General features: G+C 33.7%; 1 protein-coding gene across 3 annotated transcripts in view; it reads right to left on the reverse strand.

Annotated features, from left to right (window-relative positions):
- The window catches only part of LOC138715769 (very long chain fatty acid elongase 7-like), a 44789-nt gene that overhangs the window by 11456 nt on the left and 8259 nt on the right, over window positions 1–25074 (reverse strand). The window contains exons 1-3 of one of the 3 annotated variants that reach the window (XM_069848819.1): window positions 23456–23606; window positions 10297–10370; window positions 3779–3975 (exon numbers count right to left, since the gene is read on the reverse strand). In XM_069848819.1, coding sequence (XP_069704920.1) covers window positions 3779–3975; window positions 10297–10357 — 258 coding nt within the window. In that variant the 5' untranslated portion in view covers window positions 10358–10370; window positions 23456–23606. Of the gene's footprint in view, window positions 1–3778; window positions 3976–10296; window positions 10371–15897; window positions 16021–23455; window positions 23607–25074 lie in introns of those variants that run through there. The other 2 variants (XM_069848827.1, XM_069848837.1) reach the window with 2 other exon arrangements.

Genomic DNA, 25074 nt, shown 5'->3' on the forward strand with positions numbered 1-25074 from the left:
AAAACTAGTGGCTGGGATTTCTTAGCTCTTTTCTGAAAACATTAATTTCTGTTAGGAATTAATTGGACGTCTACGTAATATTATGCAACTGTTTAAAATAACTTAAATAAAAGGGCCTCGTTAAGTAATTAACTATCACGTGATTCCCCCCCTTTCTACGATCCTGCGACATAACCACTTGGACGGACAGTAGATAGCATGTCCGAGTAATTTTATCTGTCGGATCGGGCAGAAGTGAAAATTGAATTTACAGTACGTAAGATACTCTTTTATAGCGTAGGTACAGAATTATTTCAGCATGAGTTACTAAGTGTGAAAGACGAAACTGGTAATTGGAATTAGATGCAATAGTCTATAGTGCGATAATAGGCACAAAAGAACTGAAGCCTGTATCGAAATGAACGGCCACCATTTTCAAAAATGTGTTTAAATATCCATATTATGATTATTTTTCATTTTAACTTCTTTCTCTATATTGTACGCTAATGTGCTGTAGACAGTATAATATACATTGCATAATGAATACGTCCGCATGGAAAACTCTGCTAGTGAGTAAAAACACTCATTGTTAATACTGTACTGTATTTTGATTAAACAAAAACCTAATGGAAATTATCACACTCAAAATCGCGATATTTCCTAGTTTACGTAAATGGATGAACTACTTTTCTTCCCTCCTGTACCTAGTAAAGTGATTTGTTTGTATTTTACGCCAGTATCATCGAACTCCAGTCGTAGAAGGAGGTAGCAAACGGTGTTTCCGGGTCTGAATCATTAATCCAAAGGTATAGCCAGGTTAATATTAAAAATGTTAGTAAAAATAAAATGATGTCTCTGTATATTAACTTATGCAGGGTTTATCTCGTTCGACGCAATTGCCTGTCCACAGCAAATCTACCGCATACGCCTAGCACAGTTGCCTCGTCACAGCCCGGCTTGTCTCCCCTGAGTTGTGCGTAAACCAAGTACATAGTAAGGTTACGTGCAAGACGGAGCCTGATTGGTAGTTGGTAGCAGGGCTGTAGAGTTGGTAGTCTGTCTCGTTACCTAGTCGGAAGGAATGCCTGAACGTTAAGCAGTGGAGACGTGCAAGACGAGGCCTGGTCGATAGACTGCTACATAACCTTTTAGCCCGTTAGTAGCTCGTAGAATGAATCATCCTGAGAGGATAAAAAAGAATCATCTCATTTTTTCCGGCTACCGGCGACCTAAATATCTTTACTGCGCATGCGTCCGTAGAACTTCCCCACGTGCTAAATGCCTACTGCTCGTTAGTTCGACGCATATAATGGATTGGGAAAGATTAATTAAAAAAATTAACAATAATAATGTTTATTGCCAGAAAAATACAATACAAAGACATTGTAAATTTACAACATTCCAGCACTCCTCTAAAAGAGAATGTTCTCGTGCTCAGAGTAGGATTCAATACAAAATAAATGTAGACGCATAAATTACAACATGATTACATCTACAAATTAGTCATTAGTCATAACAAATTGTTTATATACATTTTTAAATTGTAAACTGTTAGAGATAAATAAATTTGCGTTTTTCTTTATTAATTTGTTATAAATTCTAGGGTAGATATTAGTACCATGGATGAATATATAATAGGATGCGAAACTTACTGAGTTTCCCGTAACAGATACTAGAGGCGCTGTTGTGGAAAACGATCTTGCTGCCGCCTGTTAGAGGGAGGGGCGTTATTACATCTAGCAGCGCACCAATTAGCGAAAAGAGTAATTACTCCATGCATTTAGCAGCGCACCTGGTGACGAAAATGTTAAACAGTGCAGAAGTATTCCCTCCCACCCTCATCGATATTCAAAACTAACCCAATTTAAAATAAAACATTTATTCCTCACAGCAGCTTCTACTGAAAATTCTTACCGGAGCCAACAGGAAGATAAAAGATACGATCTATTTTACACTACCCAATTAAAATATAACCAGATAGACAAAAAAATAAAGCAAAAGGTTAGATAATTGGCATTGTATTCTTTGGGTATTTATTATACAGCGCAATTGAAAAGTCTGCAAGAACTACTTAGATAGTTCAATTTATTATATTAATATTACTTTACAATACATTCAACAACACTATTTTTACAACGTCCATAGACATCACTGTTTAACATGCACTGCTTTTACACACACGTAGTATCACTTTATATTCACTTATTACTAAGTTTCTGTCTGCCATCTTGGCTCGTCGTCGAGTCCTCGAGCAATATCTCGAACGGATAAATAGAGAACTCTGGGTAATGTACCCAACGCGTAGTTCTAATGTTCACCACCTACGACGTTGGGCGCTGATCATCTTATTTCAGCCTCCCACTGCCAGATGGTGCTGACCGCAGTTTCGCATCCTATTATATATTTATCCATGTTAGTACTTTGATTGAAAGCAGTGCTCGTTAAACACTTGGGTTCCGACAAACGTATTGTATTCATGCTTTTGGGTTTGTTTGCGAGTATATGATCTGAAATATGTGTGATTTTTATATATAAAATTTAATAATGCATTGTTATGAATCTGATGCATTTTCAAGACTTTAAATTCTAAAAATAGTAATATTTCGGTACGATAATCAATGTTTACAAATTTTGAAATCAGGCTCAATCTCACTAGAGGTTTTGATTTTATCTACAGAAAATCAAAAGTCGAGTGGGACTTAATTGGCTATTACACGATTAGAGGAAAGTATATAAAGATTAGAAGTAACGAAATACTCCAATACAATAAAATATTAATAATTGACTTACGAAAATAAAACTGTCTTCAAATGTATTGTTGTACCATCTCAACATTACAAATATTACGCTAGATGGCAGTAGTATGTTATGTTGTTATCAGTTGTGCCAACTATGGAATCTTCATTGAACTCTGTGGATGGTTACTAGTCAAGAAGGCTTTGTTGATTCAGTTTCATTTTTATTAAACAATTGCATTCCACTTCAGTTATTCGGATCCCAGTAATCAACGTCACTTAATAGATGATTTTCAATAAATCTTAGTATTAAACAATCTCTGATACGTGACTATCCATAATATCATAAAGCAGAAGCTATAACATAATCTAAATAATATAAACAAGTGTTAGAAAAGTTTTAATTAGGGATGATGAAATAAACAAGAAAACTTTTAATTAAGGATGATTAAATAAAAAATAAACATAAATAATTTTAAAAGGAACAATTATTGAAAGTACAATTTTCAAATTCGAATGTTTTAGTAGTTCAGTTGATATTATATTGGACGTGTGCGTAAAAGAAGTGGAACTCGTTGATGTACATGGTGTATTCCTCAACTTATTCAGGATTTCCGAATGGTGCTCTTCATTTATTTGCAAATAGAGTTTCAGGGAAGATGCATAGCTATGACCAGTGATCTTTATTAATTCTTGTTCTTGAATGCCATTGCGAATCATATTTGAAACTGCTGTGCATCAACTGGAGTGGTTTGTAATTTTCTACTTTTTAACTTTCAGGCCAGTGCAGTTTGAAATGTTGGCAAACAAAGAAACAAATGCTAGGGTAGTGATAAAAGAAACAAATGATAGGGAAACGATAAAATTAAACAAATGCTAGGGACGCGATAACATTGTGGGATAAGCAGCCATAATTGGTTGAAAGACGTCTTTTCGTACCGTTTCATTGGTCAAAAGTAGTATGACGTAGTAAAATGATTCTTATGTTAAAGTATGATTACTTCAACGTCCTGAAAACTTAGTGCGTTAGTTTCTGACCATTCTATGTATTACAAGGTACTTACCCAGATAGAGAGAAAGCCGCTGAAAAGAACTAGGAACAGATTATAAACGACGATCAGAGGTTGAAGATTATAGGGCTTGCGATTTGCCATAAATTGTGGACCTATCTTCAGCACGAAGAGTAGATAGGCGCTCAGAATTGATATAATGGGCCACGGACCCGTATCCCTCATTAGCGGCCATGAATCCAAGCCAGGGTCTGAAAGAAAATCGTTAATGTTTTATAAAATAAGCATCAGTATATGACAATGGATTTCGCCGTTGTAGTTATAAATTATTCATGCTTTAAGACAAAGTTTGATGAAAATCGGCGACAGACTGCAATTACAAAAGCTGCTGTATTATTCTGACATAGAACCACAGTCTACTATATGCAGTCACGAAGCTTGGGATGATTTTTTGCCAACGAGTTGCATTTCTCGCGATAGTTGCTAGCCGCTTGGAGCGCTGTGAGTACTAGGAACAATAGACTGTCACTGCCATCGTGATCTAATACAGTCCATAAGGCAGGCCATGTGACTCGCTTAACCCGATCACGAAGGGCGGCGTTTTAACCATATAAATTAATTGGAATGCATAAAGAGTAACATATATTTCTCTAAAATGTAGTGTAATTGCATTAATAGAATTTAAAACAATGATTAGGAGACACTTCAGACATAATTCCTTGCGAGTTAAGGTGTAATATTATTTTTGGTGTGAAAATTACGTTGTTCGTATGTGTAATACCTGCCTTTATTTCGATTAAATATTGCGAAATTCTCGTACATTCATTTATGCACGATTCAATAATTTTCAGTTGCACCGCACGAATATTTAGATATGTTGAAATTATAGGTTATGCTTACTGTACCAGTTGCCCCTTTCTGTTTAATTTTAGTGGTTTCCAATGCCCTGTCACTACATATGTATGTTATGTCATATGGATATTATAGGTTATGTTTACTATATTTAACTTATAGTCCTATATTCGCAATTATACATTATAATTAAACATAATGTCATGTATGACACCCGTCACATTTTATTTGTCTGTATTTTAATACTACAAATGAGTACTGAATTATTGTATTTATCTACAACCTAAGAGACGAAGTAACACAATCGTACGTACACTAATTTCATAGGAGTGCATGGTAAATTTTCTGTCTACAATTAAGGAAGGTAGATGTGCTAAATTAAAATCACAATATAAATTCGTTTTTATTGAACCTCAAAATAGCTTCCATTCTAAATTTGAAATGTTGACGCGGACAGATTATGTTAACATGTAAAATTCTCTTCACATTAAAATAACACAGTTTTGTAATTATTTCTGCAACATATTATGCAACAAGAAGTAAACGGAACTGATGGACAAATTACACTAAATAAAGCTTAGCAATGATAAGCAATAAAGTTATAATATAATATTTCACTGAGCTACATACACTGAAATAGAAAACCCGAACATATATTACGGCCTGGTCTAGATCGAAAAGGTATTGACTGTGCCGTATTTCGCTTTGTTGTGAAAAGCTATGTAAACTGTGAAATGTTCGTTATCGGTTGTAATAACTGTAAATGGCTAAAATACAATAATTTGAATAATAATATGGCACAAGGAGACGTTTGAGGCACTATAAATTGTAAGAAAAATAGGTTAGATTTATCCTTCTTCCGAACGATCCAGGAAGGTGAATTTATAGGATATAATATATATTTTATGAAAATAATACATAAACCTTATGCATTTCATATTTCAATAGTCGAAGGAAGGTGTTAATTTTTTCAAAAGAACACGATATCGAAAGTACAATACATTTTATCGTCTGCTAGGGAAAGAGTCTGTGATGAGGCGATGGTAACGATCCTGGTGGTGAGCAACTATCTATGGATGCATATTTCAACTGTCTAGGTTTGCATATTTAGTAAGTATTAAACTTCGAGACTGTATATAGTAGACTGTGACAGAACTGTCATTCTCCTGACTAGATGTGGGCCAAGACAAGAAGAATAAGAGAAATATAAGGAGAACAAGGAGAAGACATGGATAACACGGGAAATACATGAAAAATAGGGGGAATAAAATGAGAACATGGGAAACACAACGAAAACAAGGAGAATATGCAAGAAGATCAAGAGGACTGCAGGAAAAGCAAGGAGAATACGAGGAGAACAAGGATAATGAAAAAAGGATAAGGAGAATGCAAAGAGGATAAGGAGAATGCAAGGAGGATAAGGGGACTACAAAGAATAGAAGAGGAATACAAGGGGAACAAGGCAGTGGCGGTGCGTCAATAAGAGCACAAGAGCACGTGAACACCTTGTTTCCATTAATGCACGACTAGTTTTATTATTTGATACCGTATTGACGTAGTGGGGATGTATAATATCAGAATCGAGTATTTTAAACTTCCCGCATCTTGCATAAACTTCTTATGTAAACTTGGCAACATCCGTTCACGTACAAGCCGTGCTCTTTTCAAGAAGGTTACAGGAATTTCACGCATGTGCGGGAGAAATTTGTATTTCGCTGGCCGCTTATGACTCGTCAAGAGCACAAAGCATTAAGTGAACAGTGAATCTATCCTACAGATGTCAGGTGCATCGATGCCTATCGTTCACGTGCTATATCTCGAGGAGGAAATTTAATAGTCTGTATTTTAGCCTGTAGTTGTCAGCATCTCACTGTCGGAACGTTTAAATTATGTGGTTGTGTGTACAGTGCTGCTACGAGAGTGTAGTTTGTGAATTACTATACTTCAGTGTCAGCAAAATAGCATAGTTTGGCTTTCAAACACGTGCTGGCTGAATGTGATGGTGATATGAATTTAAATATCTGTATGGTGGTGTATATTATTTAAAAATAATATTTACTGGCATGTACTTATAGTAATCAATCTATACGAATGAGATTACATTACTGGTATAGGCTATAGCGTATCAGTGTGTTGTGAATCAAAATATATTACTGAACACACGCTTTTGTAAATAACGGCACTGTGGTATGTATTAATTTTTAACAAACGTAAACAATGAACTCTGTTCAAGTAATTTTGAACAGTAAAGAACTGGGTAAACTGGGTTACGAGGAAAAATTGGAAATAAAAAGACTGGGTTTCATTAGGCCTATTATTATTATTATTATTATTATTATTATTATTATTATTATTACATGTTGTTTTGAATTTATATACGGTTTTTTCGGTAGTGAAATATTGGAATCATGACATTTCATATTAGGCTAAACGTATGATTTCAAACGCTCTTCGATTTCGGAACACAAAATTGTGAACACACACAATATTTTATCACGAGCCGCCACTGGAACAAGGGAAATACAAGGAGGAAAAGGACAAAACAAGTAGGAAATAGCAATACAAGGAAACAAGGAGAATATAAGGAGAACAAGAGGATACAAGGAAGGAAAGAAGAATACAAGTAGAAAAAGGCAATACATGGAAACGATGGGAATATAAGGAAAATAAGGGGAAGACAAGGAGGAAAAGGACAAAACAAGTAGGAAATAGCAATACAAGAAAACAAGGAGAATATAAGGAAAACAAGGGGAAGACAAGGACGGAAAGAAGAATACAAGTAGAAAAAGGCAATACATGGAAATGATGGGAATATAAGGAAAATAAGGGGAAGACAAGGAGGAAAAGGACAAAACAAGTAGGAAATAGCAATACAAGAAAACAAGGAGAATATAAGGAAAACAAGGGTAAGACAAGGACGGAAAGAAGAATACAAGTAGAAAAAGGCAATACATGGAAATGATAGAAATATAAGGAAAACAAGGGGAAGACATGAAGGAAAAGGACATTACAAGTAGAAAAGGGCAATACAAAGAAACAAGGAGAATATAAGGAGAACAAGAGGATACAAGGAAGGAAAGAAGAATACAAGTAGAAAAAAACAATACATGGAAATGAGGGGAGTATAAGGAAAACGAGGGGAAGACAAGGAGGAAAAGGACATTACAAGTAGAAAAGGGCAATACAAGGAAACAAGGAGAATATAAGGAGAACAAGAGGATACAAGGAAGGAAAGACGAATGCAATTAGAAAAAGGCAATACATGGAAATGATAGAAATATAAGGAAAACAAGGGAAGACAAGAAGGAAAAAGGACATTACAAGTAGAAAAGGGCAATACAAGGAAACAAGGAGAATATAAGGAGAACAAGAGGATACAAGGAAGGAAAGAAGAATGCAATTAGAAAAAGGCAATACATGGAAATGATAGAAATATAAGGAAAACAAGGGAAGACAAGAAGGAAAAAGGACATTACAAGTAGAAAAGGGCAATACAAAGAAACAAGGAGAATATAAGGAGAACAAGAGGATACAAGGAAGGAAAGAAGAATGCAATTAGAAAAAGGCAATACATGGAAATGATAGAAATATAAGGAAAACAAGGGAAGACAAGAAGGAAAAAGGACATTACAAGTAGAAAAGGGCAATACAAAGAAACAAGGAGAATATAAGGAGAACAAGAGGATACAAGGAAGGAAAGAAGAATACAAGTAGAAAAAGGCAATACATGGAAATGATAGAAATATAAGGAAAACGAGGGGAAGACAAGGAGGAAAAGGACATTACAAGTAGAAAAGGGCAATACAAGGAGAATATAAGGAGAACAAGAGGATACAAGGAAGGAAAGAAGAATGCAATTAGAAAAAGGCAATACATGGAAATGATAGAAATATAAGGAAAACAAGGGAAGACAAGGAGGAAAAGGACATTACAAGTAGAGAAGGGCAATATAAGGAAACAAGGAGAATATAAGGAGAACAAGAGGATACAAGGAAAGAAAGAAGAATACAAGTAGAAAAAGGCAATACATGGAAACGAGGGGAATATAAGGAAAACAAGGGGAAGACAAGGATAAATGAACCACTCTTTTATAAAGTTTCACTTTGGACACTAGTTGTATAAATAACTATTTATTCATCTTATCTTATTATTTTCAGATTGTCGCACGTCTATAAAAATATTATTCATATTTTCAAATTAAACACTTGACTTTTTATGAAAGATGGCAGTTTCGATAGTGAAGAATGACTAAGCTGCTGCTACTGCTGCTCCTGCTCCCGCTACTACTACTACCACTACTACTACTACTACTACCACTATTACTACTACTACCACTACTACTACTACTACTACTACTACCACTACTACTACTACTACTACCACTACTACTACTACTACTACCACTACTACTACTACTACTACTACTACTACCACTACTACTACCACTACCACTACTACTACTACTACTACCACTACCACTACTACTACTACTACTACTACTACTACTACCACTACTACTACCACTACCACTACTACTACTACTACTACCACTACCACTACTACCACTACTACTACTACCACTACCACTACTACTACTACTACTACTACTACTACTACCACTACTACTACCACTACCACTACTACTACTACTACTACCACTACCACTACTACCACTACTACTACTACTACTACCACTACTACTACTACTACTACTACTACCACTACTACTACTACTACTACTACCACTACTACTACTACTACTACTACTACTACCACTACTACTACTACTACTACCACTACTACTACTACTACTACTACTACTACCACTACTACTACCACTACCACTACTACTACTACTACTACCACTACCACTACTACTACTACTACTACTACCACTACTACTACCACTACCACTACTACCACTACTACTACTACTACTACCACTACTACTACTACTACTACTACTACCACTACTACTACTACTACTACTACTACTACTACCACTACTACTACTACTACCACTACTACTACCACTACTACTACTACTACTACCACTACTACTACTACTACTACTACCACTACTACTACTACTACTACCACTACTACCACTACTACTACCACTACTACTACTACTACTAATGTCACGCAATAAATGGTAAGTCTAAGTTCTGGCTACTGCTAACCATATTCTAATTTGAAATTTCGAAGTTGACCACAGGTACCCCTACTTCCGGTTTGTTACGGGAAATGGTACACTGACGTTCAAAGATATCTGATCCGATTAATCGATAGTGATAATTTGTTGGTGTAAATGTGGATTATCACATGATTCGAACTCGTGATCTTACGAATATAAATCAAGTGTTTTACCACTGATCCACCTCGATGTGTATTCGTGCAGAAAAGAAGCATGGTTATGTTATTGTTTTGTTTTGTAAAAAGAGAGTAATTTAAAAGCCACCTGTGAATTACTTTGATTATACATGGTATGGTGTGGTATAGTTAAAGTAAGCCATGAATTTGATTCAACCAATCACAATTTGATCAGCGCTGTGTCTCAACTGCTATCTATACGAACTATATTTCGGGTTTATTCGAGCTTTCTCAAGGTCAAGAGTCACTGTATATTTCCACCACTACACTTGTTGCGGTATAGCATAGTTTTGTTCATGTTATGTATTCTTATGGAACTACAGGGGCTGTAAAGAATGCTTACTTACATTTTCTATTCCTGAGATATTCTTCATATTGATCCAGTAAGCCGAGAGCAGGAGTCGTCATCTTGAAAGGTCAGCTGTTACAACAAAGAAAAAAAAGATATTAAAGCATATGGAACAGAGGATTCATTCGGATAACCTTTTCTGGCCAAGATAACCTTTTGATACATCTCATTTTTGATTCCAGACACTCGTTTTATATTTGTTAACAACATTTTCTACAAGAAGTTAAGATATCATCACCATCATTATTTTCATTCAGTTCCCAAGTTGCCATCGAATTCTATTCATAGACACGATCTTTGCTTCATTCCATGATTGTCCACTTCTTTAAGTTCTCTTTCTATTGTTTTTTTTTTCGAGGTTATGTTTGATCTTCATATCCTTCGTTTTTCCTTGCGGGTTCCATTGTTGCAATGCTCGTTTAGTTTTATTTTCTGGTTCTCCTTTTGACATATGTCTTATCTAATTCCACTTCCTTTTCTTAATTTCTTGACCTATTGAAGGCAGAGCGTCTAAAAATTTATTTATTATTTTTTATAGTGTAGTTAAGGCAATAAAGTCTTCTTTTCGACCACTCTGTGGTGTAGGGATCAGCATATTGGTCTCTTACGCAGAGGGCCCGGGTTCGATTCCCGGTTGGTTGAGTTTCCTGGTTGAAGTTTTTCAGGGTTTTCCCTCAAACATAAGGCAAATGCCAGGAAATTCGGGCCACAACATCCCGAATATCACAGGTCTCATTCATCACCGAAATCGTATTCATAAAAAATCAGTAATAACTTACATATTATACAGTCGCCATCTAGTTCACAGCAATAGAATCAGTCTCAAACAATAGTACACAGGCCTTCGGATTTCACACAGAAGATTAACTCGCGATATGACCAGAGATGTTAAAGCGAGTATAAATAACAGTGAGGAAAAAAATGTCCTCTTTTCCACACGACCAGAAGTACATAAAATAAGTTACAATAACAGAAAAAACTATAAACAAATGAAACCGCACGATGTATAGAGGCTTATACAGGCTACCATCACACAAATATTAAATGAGCGAAGCTAAACATAAGATAGGAAATGTAATTTTTGCGCTCTCTCGGGCCAATACCGAAGAGAATGACGCATAGAAGTATCTACACCACACCACCATTAAGTAGGTTATATGAGAAAAACCCAACTCCACTTGATTAATAACTATAAAAATATTTGATTTTTAATAACAATATTATTATCTTACGTAAGTTTTTCAGTTTTATATGTATAATAGCCGCCACTCAGTAAATTGCAGAAATGAAGATCTAATTTAACACATGCTCTATATCTACTTATATATTCCCAAAACGTTTCACTTTCATACCATCAGGTTAGCATTAATATGTATAATTAATGAAAAATAATCACATCATGACATTAACTGTAATGCAATTTCATTTCTAATGATAATAATGTCATCAAACCATCTCAAGTTTTGTAGATTTCAATATCCAATACACAGCTATACTCAGAAAATTACACACCACAGAATCATACCTGTAAATTACTTTTACCAAGTCTTGAAGTTTTTAATAACCAATTGAATTTGAACTCCAAATATGTCAGCAATCCTACAGGTCATGGCCTTCGTGTAATAGCTGTTGTTTATTGTAGGGTGTGTTTTGTTTTATTCTGAAATCACGGCCGTGCTGAAATGCAATTAGTTCTCAAAACTGAAGAAAGATGGATTTTGGAAAATAGGAAAATAATGTAGGAAAATTGATATTTCACTGAAAATTACTATTTTTCTGAAAAGCTTTGGGTTCCAAGCTTCAAAATTGTGGGTAATTTATTAAAATCCGTTCATCCGTTTTCCCGCAATTTCCATTACCAGTTCAAATTATATATATAGATGACTTAGATTTCACTGTACCTGCAAAATGAATACTGTATGCAGATGATTCAACGTCTATAAATTATTGCAAATAATGATCTTACTAAACTTTACAAACTGCCCAATATCTTATCATATGACATAAAGGAATGGTTGTCTGTCAATAGATTTCAAATTAATGACAAAAAACATACACAGAGAAAGAAATAATTTTTAGTGTTAAAAATGTTCAAAATCATTTAGTTAATGTATGTATTTATTTACACTGCAAGTGGGCAAGCACCCGGTGGCAGTGGTATATACAATATTAACAATACACAGTTAAAATGATAAGCAATACACAATAAAATTTACAATACATAATACAATTTACAACACATATACAATTTTATACACAATACAATAAGAATACACAATACAATTTAACACAATAATAATAAAACATAAAATAAAACACCTAATTTTACAACACAACCTACATAATTATGTATAGGTCCTACATAAGTTTTAATAGTCTTTCACTTTACTCTCATCTCATTCCCTGTAGTGGCATTTTGACGCATTTCACTGACACTTTAGCACACATTTCACTGACACTCTGTAACACATTTCACTGACACTATAGAACACATTTCATTGACGCTATAAATTATCACTGATCGGAACTGTTCACTGCACTGTAAAACCATAACTTCACTGACTCACCTCGCTTCACTGATACAACAGTTCAAATAAGTCAAATAATTGCATTCTTATGCATACTTATAAACAGAACTACATTTAAACTAAACATTTCTAGTCTAAGGCCCTCTTACACGCTATTTTTAAATAATTTACAATTCAAACCAAGGAAGTAAACTCGTCAGGCTAGATAAATACATGTCACCTTAAAAAATTAAATATTGAATGTCACCTTAATTTTAATTTTCACTTTATACACAACTCTTTAAATTATTCTTGAATCTCCTTAAGGAAGGACAGCCCTCAAAGACCGCTGCAGGTAGGTCATTCCAAACATTTATATATTATTATAAATTATTAGGTATGAATGTCGAGAGAAAATTAGATTGAAATTAACACATAAGTTACACGCCTATGTGTGAGAGATAGTAGTTTACCTATTTAGGAGAATAGCAAACGGTCATCCTAGAATCTACTTAAAACATTTTTTTAAAAGGAAAATTCTTTATTTAGTAGATAAAGTGAAAAGAAAGCTGAAGATGGCTTAAATATGATGATGATGGTGATAATAATAATAATATTAATAATAATAATAATAATAATAGTAATAATAATAATAGTAATAAAAAACTGAATTATAATGAACCACAATAGTACTATAAATCATTGAATAAAAGGTGACAATTTTCCCCAGACTAAAAATACAATACAAACGGAGTAAATATTAGTATTTTATCGTGGACCAGATTTGTGGCGAAACGGTCTAAGTACACATATTACCGTGGATCACTACAGCAGTCTCAATAATAAGGTGAAACTGGTGCACAGTTAGTTCTGGTGATTTCGGAAGTAAAAATCTGCCATCACACTACCTTATTACAGACCAGTACTGACAACATCACAAAACAATCTCTAGCTTTTGGCAAGCGCTTGAAAATCCTACACAGATTCGTATATACCAGGCACAACAAAAGCCTGGACTGAATTGAATTAACCTAACTTAACCTGTCATAGATTCGCATTGCATGAGTGTACACTAGCGTGAAACTTTCGTAATGTTACCAAAGTTTTGTTGGTAAGACTGAGAAGAGAGCTTTAAACACTTGAATGTGTATAAGCGGAATACGAGGAACTAACTCTGCTCTAGTTTAGCCAATAATAATAATCTATACTAATAATAAATCTGTAGCCGAAATTTTTCTGGTAATTTTCGATTTTCCAAAAATAATTGGTCCTAACAAATATAATTAACCACCCTAAAACCGAAAATCGCTTTCTTGAAATTTTTGTTTGTATGTCTGTCTGTCTGTCTGTATGTTTGTTACCTTTTCACGCGATAATGGCTGAACGGATTTCGATGAAAATTGGAATATAAATTAAGTTCGTTCTAACTTAGATTTTAGGCTATATGGCATTCAAAATACATTATTTAAAAGGGGGGTTATAAGGGGGCCTGAATTAAATAAATCGAAATATCTCGCTTATTATTGATTTTTGTGAAAAATGTTACATAACAAAAGTTTCTTTAAAAATGATTTTCGATACGTTTTATTCCTTGAAAAATTTTGATAGGGCTGATATTTCATGAGATAAATGAGTTTTAAAATTAAAATAACTACCATCTAAGGCCGTGTAATGAATTAAAAAACAAATGACCTCGTCTATAAGGGGCCTTGGACAGCAAAAATCGAAAGCTATGAAAGATAGCCTACAGAGAACGTTTCTGTGATTGTATGAAGTAATATCGGAAGCTAAATTAACCAATTTGTTTAATTAATTATTATTTCATCATTGGAAAGTGTAGTTTCTCTGGATGGACATAATGCTATAATGTTATTACAGTAACTTGTGAGTGAATTGAGGACAGGTAAGATTAAAATAGCTTCTTATGCACAGAAAACTTGATAGGTTATTCTGTATATTCATTTCCTGTATTTCTTATAATAATGTTTATGAACATATTCATTTTTATCTCAGAGAATTAACGAACAACGAGAGTGTATTGATTTAGTATGCAGTAATAGTACGTTAGCTTAGCAATGCATTATTTTATAATTCAAATTTTAACTACGCTCAATTGAATCATGTTAAAATACATAAAATACATATGCAATAAATGCAATGCAAAAAAATTGGGTAATGAGCCAAGCAGATTATGTTGCGCTGATGTAAAAGTTGTTCCTCCTGAGATTCAAGAGCTCCCACAACAAATTAAAAACTTTCTAATTCGAGTACATCCGTTATCAACACACTTTTTCATAATATAATATAATATAGACATAGTAATAAATCTGTAGCCAAAATGTTTCTGTTAATTTTCGCTTTTCCAAAAATAATTGGTAATAATAATTAAGAAACATGTTAAAGGAATTGTCATTGCACCAAATGAGTGGTCTCTGGATCAAAATGATCGCATTTTAATATTTTAAATACAATTTAAATTAAGTAACATATTAAACGATTTATCCTTCTATCAAACACGAATGTTCCCGGGATCAAACGTCCTATTTTAATTATGTAATTACTTCATATTTATTTCTAACGGGTGCAGCGGAGCGCACGGGTACGGCTAGTAATAATAATAATAATAATAATAATAATAAAACATTTGAATATGTTTTAGCGATAAGGCTACTATTTTATGGCAACAGCAAACATATCAAACATATTTTATTACTTATTAAGATAAAAAAATATTTGTTAGTGCATTTCGATGTATTTTTAGCCCCGTAACCTTTTCCTTATAATTTTTTTTGTGTAACATAAAGGAAGATAATAGGCCTATTTACATACAAATAATTGATTTACTATGTTAAATCTCCATGGTAACACAGTGCAAACTTCGTGTAATCAGAAAATCAAAGTTATGAATGCGCCTAAGCGTTAAAAAGAAGTCAAAACCTTTTACTGTAAAGAGTATTCTATATATTTCAGAATTGATATGCAGAAAACATGCAATTAAGCAAATATTTAACGTGAAATAAATATTTAACTATTCCCAGTAAATTCAAAAGATATCTAACAAAACAGTTTTGAAGATATTTCACTGTACATACTTGTGTTACTGGTAGGTAGAATTGAGATTTTAGTGGAGATATGCGGAACCTAAAATGTACGCAAAGAACGTGCGACTTGAGTTCGCAACGACGTTGCACATGCCATGGTGACAGTCAGAGCACTGAAATCGTTATGACAGGGCATCGTCTTGTTGTGTAGGTGCTCCATTCTGTAGGACGTTTCCTGTGTATGCATTGTTGCCAAATATCCTGTGCGCATTCGACAAGTTCTGGAGAAATTTATGAAAGTGCCATCACCTGCTCTAGCATAAGTTCGCGCGGCTACAAATCTAGGAGATGTGGGTTCCTTTCCCGTCAAAGAAGACGAGATTTTTTGTTTCTCTCTCTCAGAGAATATGAATATCTATTTAACCCTTAAATTCACAAAGTATACTATAGGATACAACAGGTTAATAGGCTATATGCTATAATCTATATATATATATATATATATATATATATATATATATATATATATATAATTTGAACTGGTAATGGAAATTACGGGAAAATGGCTGAACGGATTTTAATAAATGATCCCTCATTCTGAAGCTTGGAACCCAAAGTTTTCAGAAAAATAGTAGTTTTGAGTGAAATGTCAATTTTTAAACATAATTTTTCTATTTTCTAAAATCCACCTGTCGTCACTAATTGCATTTCAGAATAAAACAAAACACACACTACAGTAAACAATAGGCTATTACACGAAGGCCATGACCTGCAGGATTGCCAACATATTTAGAGCTCAAATTAAATTGGTTATTAAAAAGTTAAAGACTTACTAAAAATAATTTACAGGTCTGATTCTGTGGTGTGTAATTTTCTGAGTATAGCTGTGTATTGGATATTAAAATCTACAAAACTTGAGGTGGTTTGATGACATTATTACCATTAGAAATGAAATATTATTATAGTTAATGCCATGATGTGGCCATTTTTCATTAATTGTAAATATTAATGCTATATTGATGATATGAAAGTGAAACGTTTTGGGGTTATGTAAGTACATATAGAGAATGTGTTAAATTAGATCTTCATTTGTGTAATTTACTTAGTGGCGGCTATATATATACTGTACATATATATATATATATATATATATATATGTATTGTTTATAAAACTACAAAACGTACATAAGATAATACTATTGTTACTAAAAACGAAATATTTTTATAGTTATTAATCAAGTGGGGTTGAGTCTTTTTTTATATTACTTAATGACGGTGTGGTGTAGATACTTATATGCGTTATTCTCTTCAGTATTGGCTCGAGAGAGCGCAAAAATTACAGTTCCTAAGGAAAGACCAAAAGCTACTGATAAAATAAGAAGCCTACAAAATTATATAGTCTCCCGATCATTTCAGCAAGATCTCTTAGCAGGATAAAATAATTTTACCCTCTACATTTTAAGCTCTATATGCAGCAGCTATGCCAAGATGCTATGTCTATTGTTCGAAAGCATAGCAAACCTGACTTTTTTAACTTTCACCCAGAATCTACAATGACATGAAATAGCTATTGCCTTACTCCCACATGAAAAACCTACTGATCGTCCTGACATTGTTACTTACGTTTTCGCGTTGGAACTCAAAAACTGAAGATGGATAGGTTCAAGAAAAAGTATTTGGCATAAAAAACCCATTCAGAAGGAGTATGTTTCATTGTTATTGAAGCAAATAACTTCCAAAATGTCTGGTTATCTTCATTGAAAATAAATCCGAAAAATTTTTATTTGAACGCCTGTTGAACTTAGTTTGCAGCATTTGCTGCACAAGCCATAGTTTTTAATAGAATATAAAAAAATTGGTAGGGAAATTAAATTTAACCAAAACTTCACAATACTATAATATTGTACAACATATAAAATATGGACATTGCGATAGTTGTTCTCTTTACAGTCCGACACGGTTTAATAAACTAGTGTGAGAAATGTAGTTTTGCAAATTTAAGGGTTAAACTTTCTATGAGACTTTATTTTCTATTTAAAATTATTATTAATTCTGAGTATAATTTTATACAGGTAGCTTGTTGAATATTGCCTAAGTAAATTTATTTAAATTTAAAAATCTAAAGTACAAAACTCTTTCCTAATGACTTACAGATAAATAATCATACAAATGCTAAAGTTTTTCGTTTATATATAGACAATCATCTCTCTTGGGCACCATATTTTGATAATTTAATAATAAAATTACCTGAAACCACATATTTTCTTAGAGATAAAAGAAACACAATACCAACTCTTTATAATATATTCTAATCAGTGTACTTATTTTAAATCAATTATAAGCAGGGAAAGGATTTATATGTAAATACATATTTACTTATAAAGCTAATATAATTTATATTTTGCATTATCTTTATGTTTCACAATGTGTAGGGTTGAAAAATCCTACTTTTATTTTCCATATTTTTCCATATTTTAGAGTTTAGTACATATTTTCGTTAATTTCCATATATTTTCCATATTTCATATAAAACAGTCCATATTATATTAGGTTTAACAATAAAACAAAACAAAATTCCATTAACTTTTAAAAATACATTTCAACAATAGAGATTTAAACACATGTTCAGTAATCCCTTTAACATCAGAGTTATTTGAAAATTAGCAGTCCTATCAACAATGGGAAAGTAAGTTACAAAACTGTATTAATTTAATTTAAAATTTTTAACAGACTTCAGTTGTGCAGCTCAACAGTTAAATGCCAGTCAGAGTACACATAGGTTCAGTTTTGTAAATCATACTATAAAGACGGTAAATATGCCAAAAGTACGTCATTCAGTCAATTTAAAATCAAAACTAACAAGTTACATTTCAGAATTTAAAGAAGATGGTTTATCAACTGACAATAAAATATTATTTTGTAATTTGTGTCAGTGTGCAGTATCATCTACACAAAAGTTCCTGGTGCAACAACACATTACAACTAGTAAACATCAGGCCAACAAACAACTAAATTCCAAGCAGAGACAATTGTTTTTAACACAACCAACAACATCGAATGTAAAATCTGAGTTTAACATCGACCTGTGCCGTTCTCTCATCTCTGCTGATATTCCTCTCTACAAACTAAAGAATAAGGTCTTCAGGGAATTCCTTGAAAAATATACTCAACATACAATCCCGGATGAGTCAACACTTAGGAAGACGTATGCTCCATCCATCTACGATGAGACAATACAGAAGATAAGAGATGAAATTAAAGATAGTTCAATTTGGGTTTCCATTGATGAGACTCCCGACAAAGAAGGTAGACTTGTTGGTAATGTAGTTATCGGTTTGTTAAGTGAACAATATTCTGAACGAATTCTTTTACATTGTGATGTTCTAGAAAAGTGCAATAACAAAACTATAGTTAAACTGTTCAACGAAGCTATGGGTATCCTGTGGCCAAAGGGTATTATGTACGATAATGTGTTATTCTTTATTAGCGATGCTGCCCCTTATATGGTCAAAGCTGGACAAGCATTATCTGTTGTATATCCTAAATTGACTCATTTTACTTGTGTGGCGCATGCATTTCATCGTGTGGCAGAAGTGGTCAGAGACAATTTCCCTAAAGTAGATTTGTTGATTTCATCAGTGAAAAAAGTATTTCTCAAAGCTCCCAGTAGAGTTAACGTGTTGAAAGAAATGTACCCTGAAATTCCATTGCCACCAAAGCCAATTTTAACTAGATGGGGTACATGGCTAGAAGCAGTTGAATATTATGCCGAACATATAGACTCTATTAACAATGTTCTCCTTGCATTGGACTCTGAAGATGCAGTCTCAATTGATACTGCGAAAACAGTTACCTGTGACATAAGTGTGAAGAATGACTTAGCTCACATTCAGCATACATTTTCATGCATCATAAAAACGCTCAAAAGTCTCCAAAATAGGCACCTTTCACTATCTGAAAGTTTTGAAATTATAAATAGTACTGTGGAACAACTGAATCGTGGTAGAGGTAAAGTTGCAGATGCAGTAAGAGCTAAGGTGGACACTGTACTTTCAAAAAACCCTGGATATGAAGAACTACAAAAGGTTGTTGCTGTGATGAGTGGTGAATCAACAGTGAAGATTAACTTGGACTTATCCCCAGCAGACATTGTGAAATTGAATTATGTACCAGTTACTTCTTGTGACGTCGAACGCTCTTTTAGTCAGTATAAATCTATCCTCAGAGACAATAGAAGAAGATTCACTTTTCAGCACTTGAAAGAAATGTTTGTAACCTATTGTTATGGTAACAGACAATAAAAATTGTGTTTTGTTGAAACTACATTGGAAGATAAGGTACGTCCATTATATTTTTTGTTTAGTTTGATTAAAATGTACCAATATTTAACGTACATAGTCATTTTTTTATAATTTTAAGTCCATATTTAATTCCATATTTTGGTAAAAATCCATATTTAATTCCATATTTTGGTAAAAATAACTACATATATATTTACATATTTCATATATTTTTAGTCCATATAAATCCGTTCCCTGATTATAAGATATAGTATCGTACTTTGGGGTGGAAATAAAAGAACCAAATATATATTGCTATCACCAAAAAGGCAAACCGAATAGTAAATACCTGTAATGACAGAACTTCATACAGGCCAATATTTATAGACTTAGGCATTTTAACTGTTTATAAGTTTACTAATTTTATTGTTCTATTTTTTATGCGTTGTACCTCTGACAAATTTTGAAGTGAGTTAAATGAATGAAGTTAAAAAAGTTATGGTTTATTTTAACGATTCTCGCAACTGCAGAGGTTATATCAGCGTCGCCGGATGTGCCGGAATTTTGTCCCGCAGGAGTTCTTTTACATGCCAGTAAATCTACTGACATTAGTCAGTCGCATTTAAGCACACTTAAATGCCATCGACCTGGGCCGGAATCGAACTCGCAACCTAGAGCACAGAAGACCAGTGCTATACCGACTATGTACCCAGGCCGACCAGGAAGGAAGGAATGAGTGAGTGAGTGAATGAGTGAATGAATGAATGAATGAATGAATGAATGAATAAATTAATATACTGACAAATAAATAAGTAAATAAATAAATAAATAAATAAATAAATAAATAAATAAGCAAGTTAATACGTAAGTAATAAATAAAAAATAAACAAATGAATGAATGAATAAACAAACAAACGAACGAACAAACAAACAAACAAACAAACAAACAAACAAACAAACAAACAAACAAACAAACAAACAAACAAACAAACAAACAAACAAACAAACAAACAAACAAACAAACAAACAAACAAACAAACAAACAAACAAATACATAAACTGATGTATGAAACATTTTCTATTATTATATTGACATCTAATTGGTAATATAGGGTTATTTTTCACGTAAAAATCCCATTCAAATTTATACGAAATTATTGTGATTACCTTACAACTAATTAGCGATAAAACGCGAAATATATATACATATATATATATTTTTTTTTTTATTTTCGAAATCAATACAGAATTCTGTGGTCTATAGCCCATTGGCTAATATAAGTTACTCACCGCAGTGATAAAGCGTCGTAAAATAACCAATTAAAAAGTTACTCGTCGACTGCAACACAAAGCAAGTAAATAGCGAACAACTAAGGTGCGGGACACGACCCACGCCGCCTTCTATTGTACACAATAGAGGGACTCTAGAACACAGTTAACCTGAAATCACTTTCCTCTCTCCCATCGGGCAAGTTGTTTCGCTCCCTGGTCATAAATGTTATTCTAAAATGCACCTAAACTTTCCAATCTCAATTAATAAAAATATCAATGTTATGCTAATATAGTTGTGATCTGGTATGTTGATTGGTTAATAGGTTTCAGAAATTACAAAGCTTTATGGTGTATTTAGCCAATTTAAAGCAAGACGGCGCTATTAACAATGATTTTTAACAAAATTGAACATCGCTATTAGAAATCATGGCCTGCTATCTTATCCAAAGCCTTCTAAGTCATGTGAGTCTTCGTTTATTTTGCAGAAAACTTACTATTTGTGTCACTTTTTATTTCTACCACAATACTTTTTATTCTAGCAATAATTTATTTGAGAAATAGGGAAGTATTGGGAATAAATTTGAATATGGAACAAAAAAAAGTTTCCTTCCCAGGCAGGATTCGAACCACGAAAGTCTTAGTTACCAGTCTATCGTGTTCTGGAGTGAACAAGGCTCTGAAATCAGCTACAAGGGTCGATCTGTTTTTTTTTTTTGCGACTTACTTACTTACTGACTGGCTTTTAAGGAACCCGGAGGTTCATTGCCGCCCTCACATAAGCCCGCCATTGGTCCCTATCCTGAGCAAGATTAATCCATTCTCTATCATCATATCCCACCTCCCTCAAATCCATTTTAATATTATCTTTCCATCTACGTCTCGGTCTCCCTAAAGGTCTTTTTCCCTCCGACCTCCCAACTAACACTCTATATGCATTTCTGGATTCGCCCATACGTGCTACATGCCCTGCCCATCTCAAACGTCTGGATTTAATGTTCCTAATTATGTCAGGTGTATTAATGCGTGCAGTTCTGTGTTGTGTAACTTTCTCCATTCTCCTGTAACTTCATCCCTTTTAGCCCCAAATATTTTCCTAACCACCTTATTTTCAAATACCCTTAACCTATGTTCCTCTCTCAAAATGAGAGTCCAAGTTTCACAACCGGTAATATAACTGTTTTATAAATTCTACCTTTCAGAGTTTTTGACAGCAGACTGGATGATAAAAGCTTTTCAACCGAATAATAACACGTATGTCCCATATTTATTCTGTGTTTAATTTCCTCCCGAGTATCACTTATATTTGTTACTGTTGCTCCAAGATATTTGAACTTCTCTACCTCTTCAAAAGATAAATTTACAATTTTTATATTTCCATTTCGTACAATATTCTCGTCACGAGACATAATCATATACTTTGTCTTTTCGGGATTTACTTCCACACCTATCTCTTGAATTGCTTCCAATAAAATTCCCGTGTTTTCCCTAGTAGTTTCTGGATTTTCTCCTAACATATTCACTTCATCCGCATAGAAAAACAGCTGATGTAACCCGTTCAATTCCAACCCCTCTCTGTTATCCTGGACTTTCCTAATGGCATACTCTATAGCAAAGGTAAAAAGTAAAGGTGATAGTGCATCTCCTTGCTTTAGCCCGCAGTGAATTGGAAACGCATCCGACAGAAACTGACCTATACGAACTCTGCTGTACGTTTCACTGAGACACATTTTAATTAATCGAACTAGTTTCTTGGGAATACCAAATTCAATAAGAATATCATATAAAACTTCTCTCTTAACCGAGTCATATGCCTTTTTGAAATCTATGAATAACTGATGCACTGTACCCTTATACTCCCATTTTTTCTCCAATATCTGTCGAATACAAAATATCTGGTCAATAGTTTATCTATTTTTTTTTGTCACTACTGTACATTTTCGTACTCGACACACAAAAGTCAATAAGAAGAGCTATTTAGTTTCAATTCATACAAAATCATGCTGCACTCCTTAAAATTTATTATGATTAAATGTTTCTTGTAGAATATTTTGACTTACTCTATATGAAGAGCGCGTTTCTCCCTCACTATTCCAGAACACTCAACGAAGTGCTGGCTTGTTGCATGCATTACCACTCAGATATCGAAGGTCGCTACGGTTTTTGGTGATAAAGAACACTACACTTTTTTTTTACCAGTCTAGAGACAAACAACACGCGTTCCGCTTAGGAAGTATGAAAATACTCTTTGACGCTACAACTGCAGTCAAGAAATCTGATAGGCTACATATTTAATTTGTTCCAATGTTATTAACAGCACTTGTTCTTTTTTAACCGTTTCTAGAGATGTGGACAGCACTTCGTTATGAACCATGTTTTCTAAAACAGAATACTAGTAAAGATTATTCATTACTACTTACTTACTTACTGGCTTTTAAGGAACCCGGAGGTTCATTGCCGCCCTCACATAAGCCCGCCACCGGTCTCTCTCCTGAGCAAGATTAATCCCGTCTCTACCATCATATGTCACCTCCATCAAATCCATTTTAATATTATCTTCCCATCTACGTCTCGGCCCCCCTAAAGGTCTTTTTCCCTCCTGCCTCCCAACTAACACTCTATATGCTTTTCTGGATTCGCCCTTACGTGCTACATGCCCTGCCCATCTCAAACGTCTGGATTTAATGTTCCTAATTATGTCAGGTGAAGAATACAATGCGTGCAGTTCTGTGTTGTGTAACTTTCTCCATTCTCCTGTAACTTCATCCCTCTTAGCCCCAAATATTTTCCAAAGAACGTTATTCTCAAACACCCTTAATCTCTGTTCCTCTCTCAAAGTGAGAGTCCAAGTTTCACAACCATAAAGAACAACCGGTAATATAATTGTTTTATAAATTCTAACTTTCACATTTTTCGACAGCAGACTGGATGATAAAGCTTCCCAACCGAATAATAACACGCATTTTCCATAATTATTCTGTGTTTAATTTCCTCCCGAGTGTCATTTATATTTGCTACTGTTGCTCTCAGGTATTTCAATTTTTCCACCTCTTCAAAGGAAATGTTAAATGTTATGTTTTATTTAACGACGCTCATAACTAAATATACTCAATATATTAAAATCACCACACAAAGTATAATAAAATAAACGAAAAAATAACAAACATTTAAACCCGTAGAAAAAAAAAATAAAAAAATCCAAAGATATTTACGTATCTTAAAGATACTATTTACAATATCAAATCCTTTAAATAAAAAGCAGAGGTTATATCAGCGTCGCCGGATGTGCCGGAATTTTGTCCCGCAGGAGTTCTTTTATATGCCAGTAAATCTACTGACATGAGCCTATCGCATTTAATCACACTTTAATGCCATCGACCTGCCCGGGATCGAACCTGCAATCTTGGGCATAGAAGGTCAGCGCTATACCAACTCGTCAACCAGGTCGACTCTTCAAAGGATAAATTTCCAATTTTTATATTTCCATTTCATACAATATTCTCATCACAAGACATAATCATATACTTTGTCTTTTCGGGATTTACTTCCAAACCTAGCTCTTTACTTGCTTCAAATAAAATTCCCGTATTTTCCCTAATCGTTTGTGGATTTTCTCCTAACATATTCACGTCATCCGCATAGACAAGCAGCTGATGTAACCCGTTCAATTCCAAATCCT

The sequence above is a fragment of the Periplaneta americana genome, chromosome 2, assembly GCF_040183065.1.
Source record: "Periplaneta americana isolate PAMFEO1 chromosome 2, P.americana_PAMFEO1_priV1, whole genome shotgun sequence".
NCBI lineage: Eukaryota > Metazoa > Arthropoda > Insecta > Blattodea > Blattidae > Periplaneta > Periplaneta americana.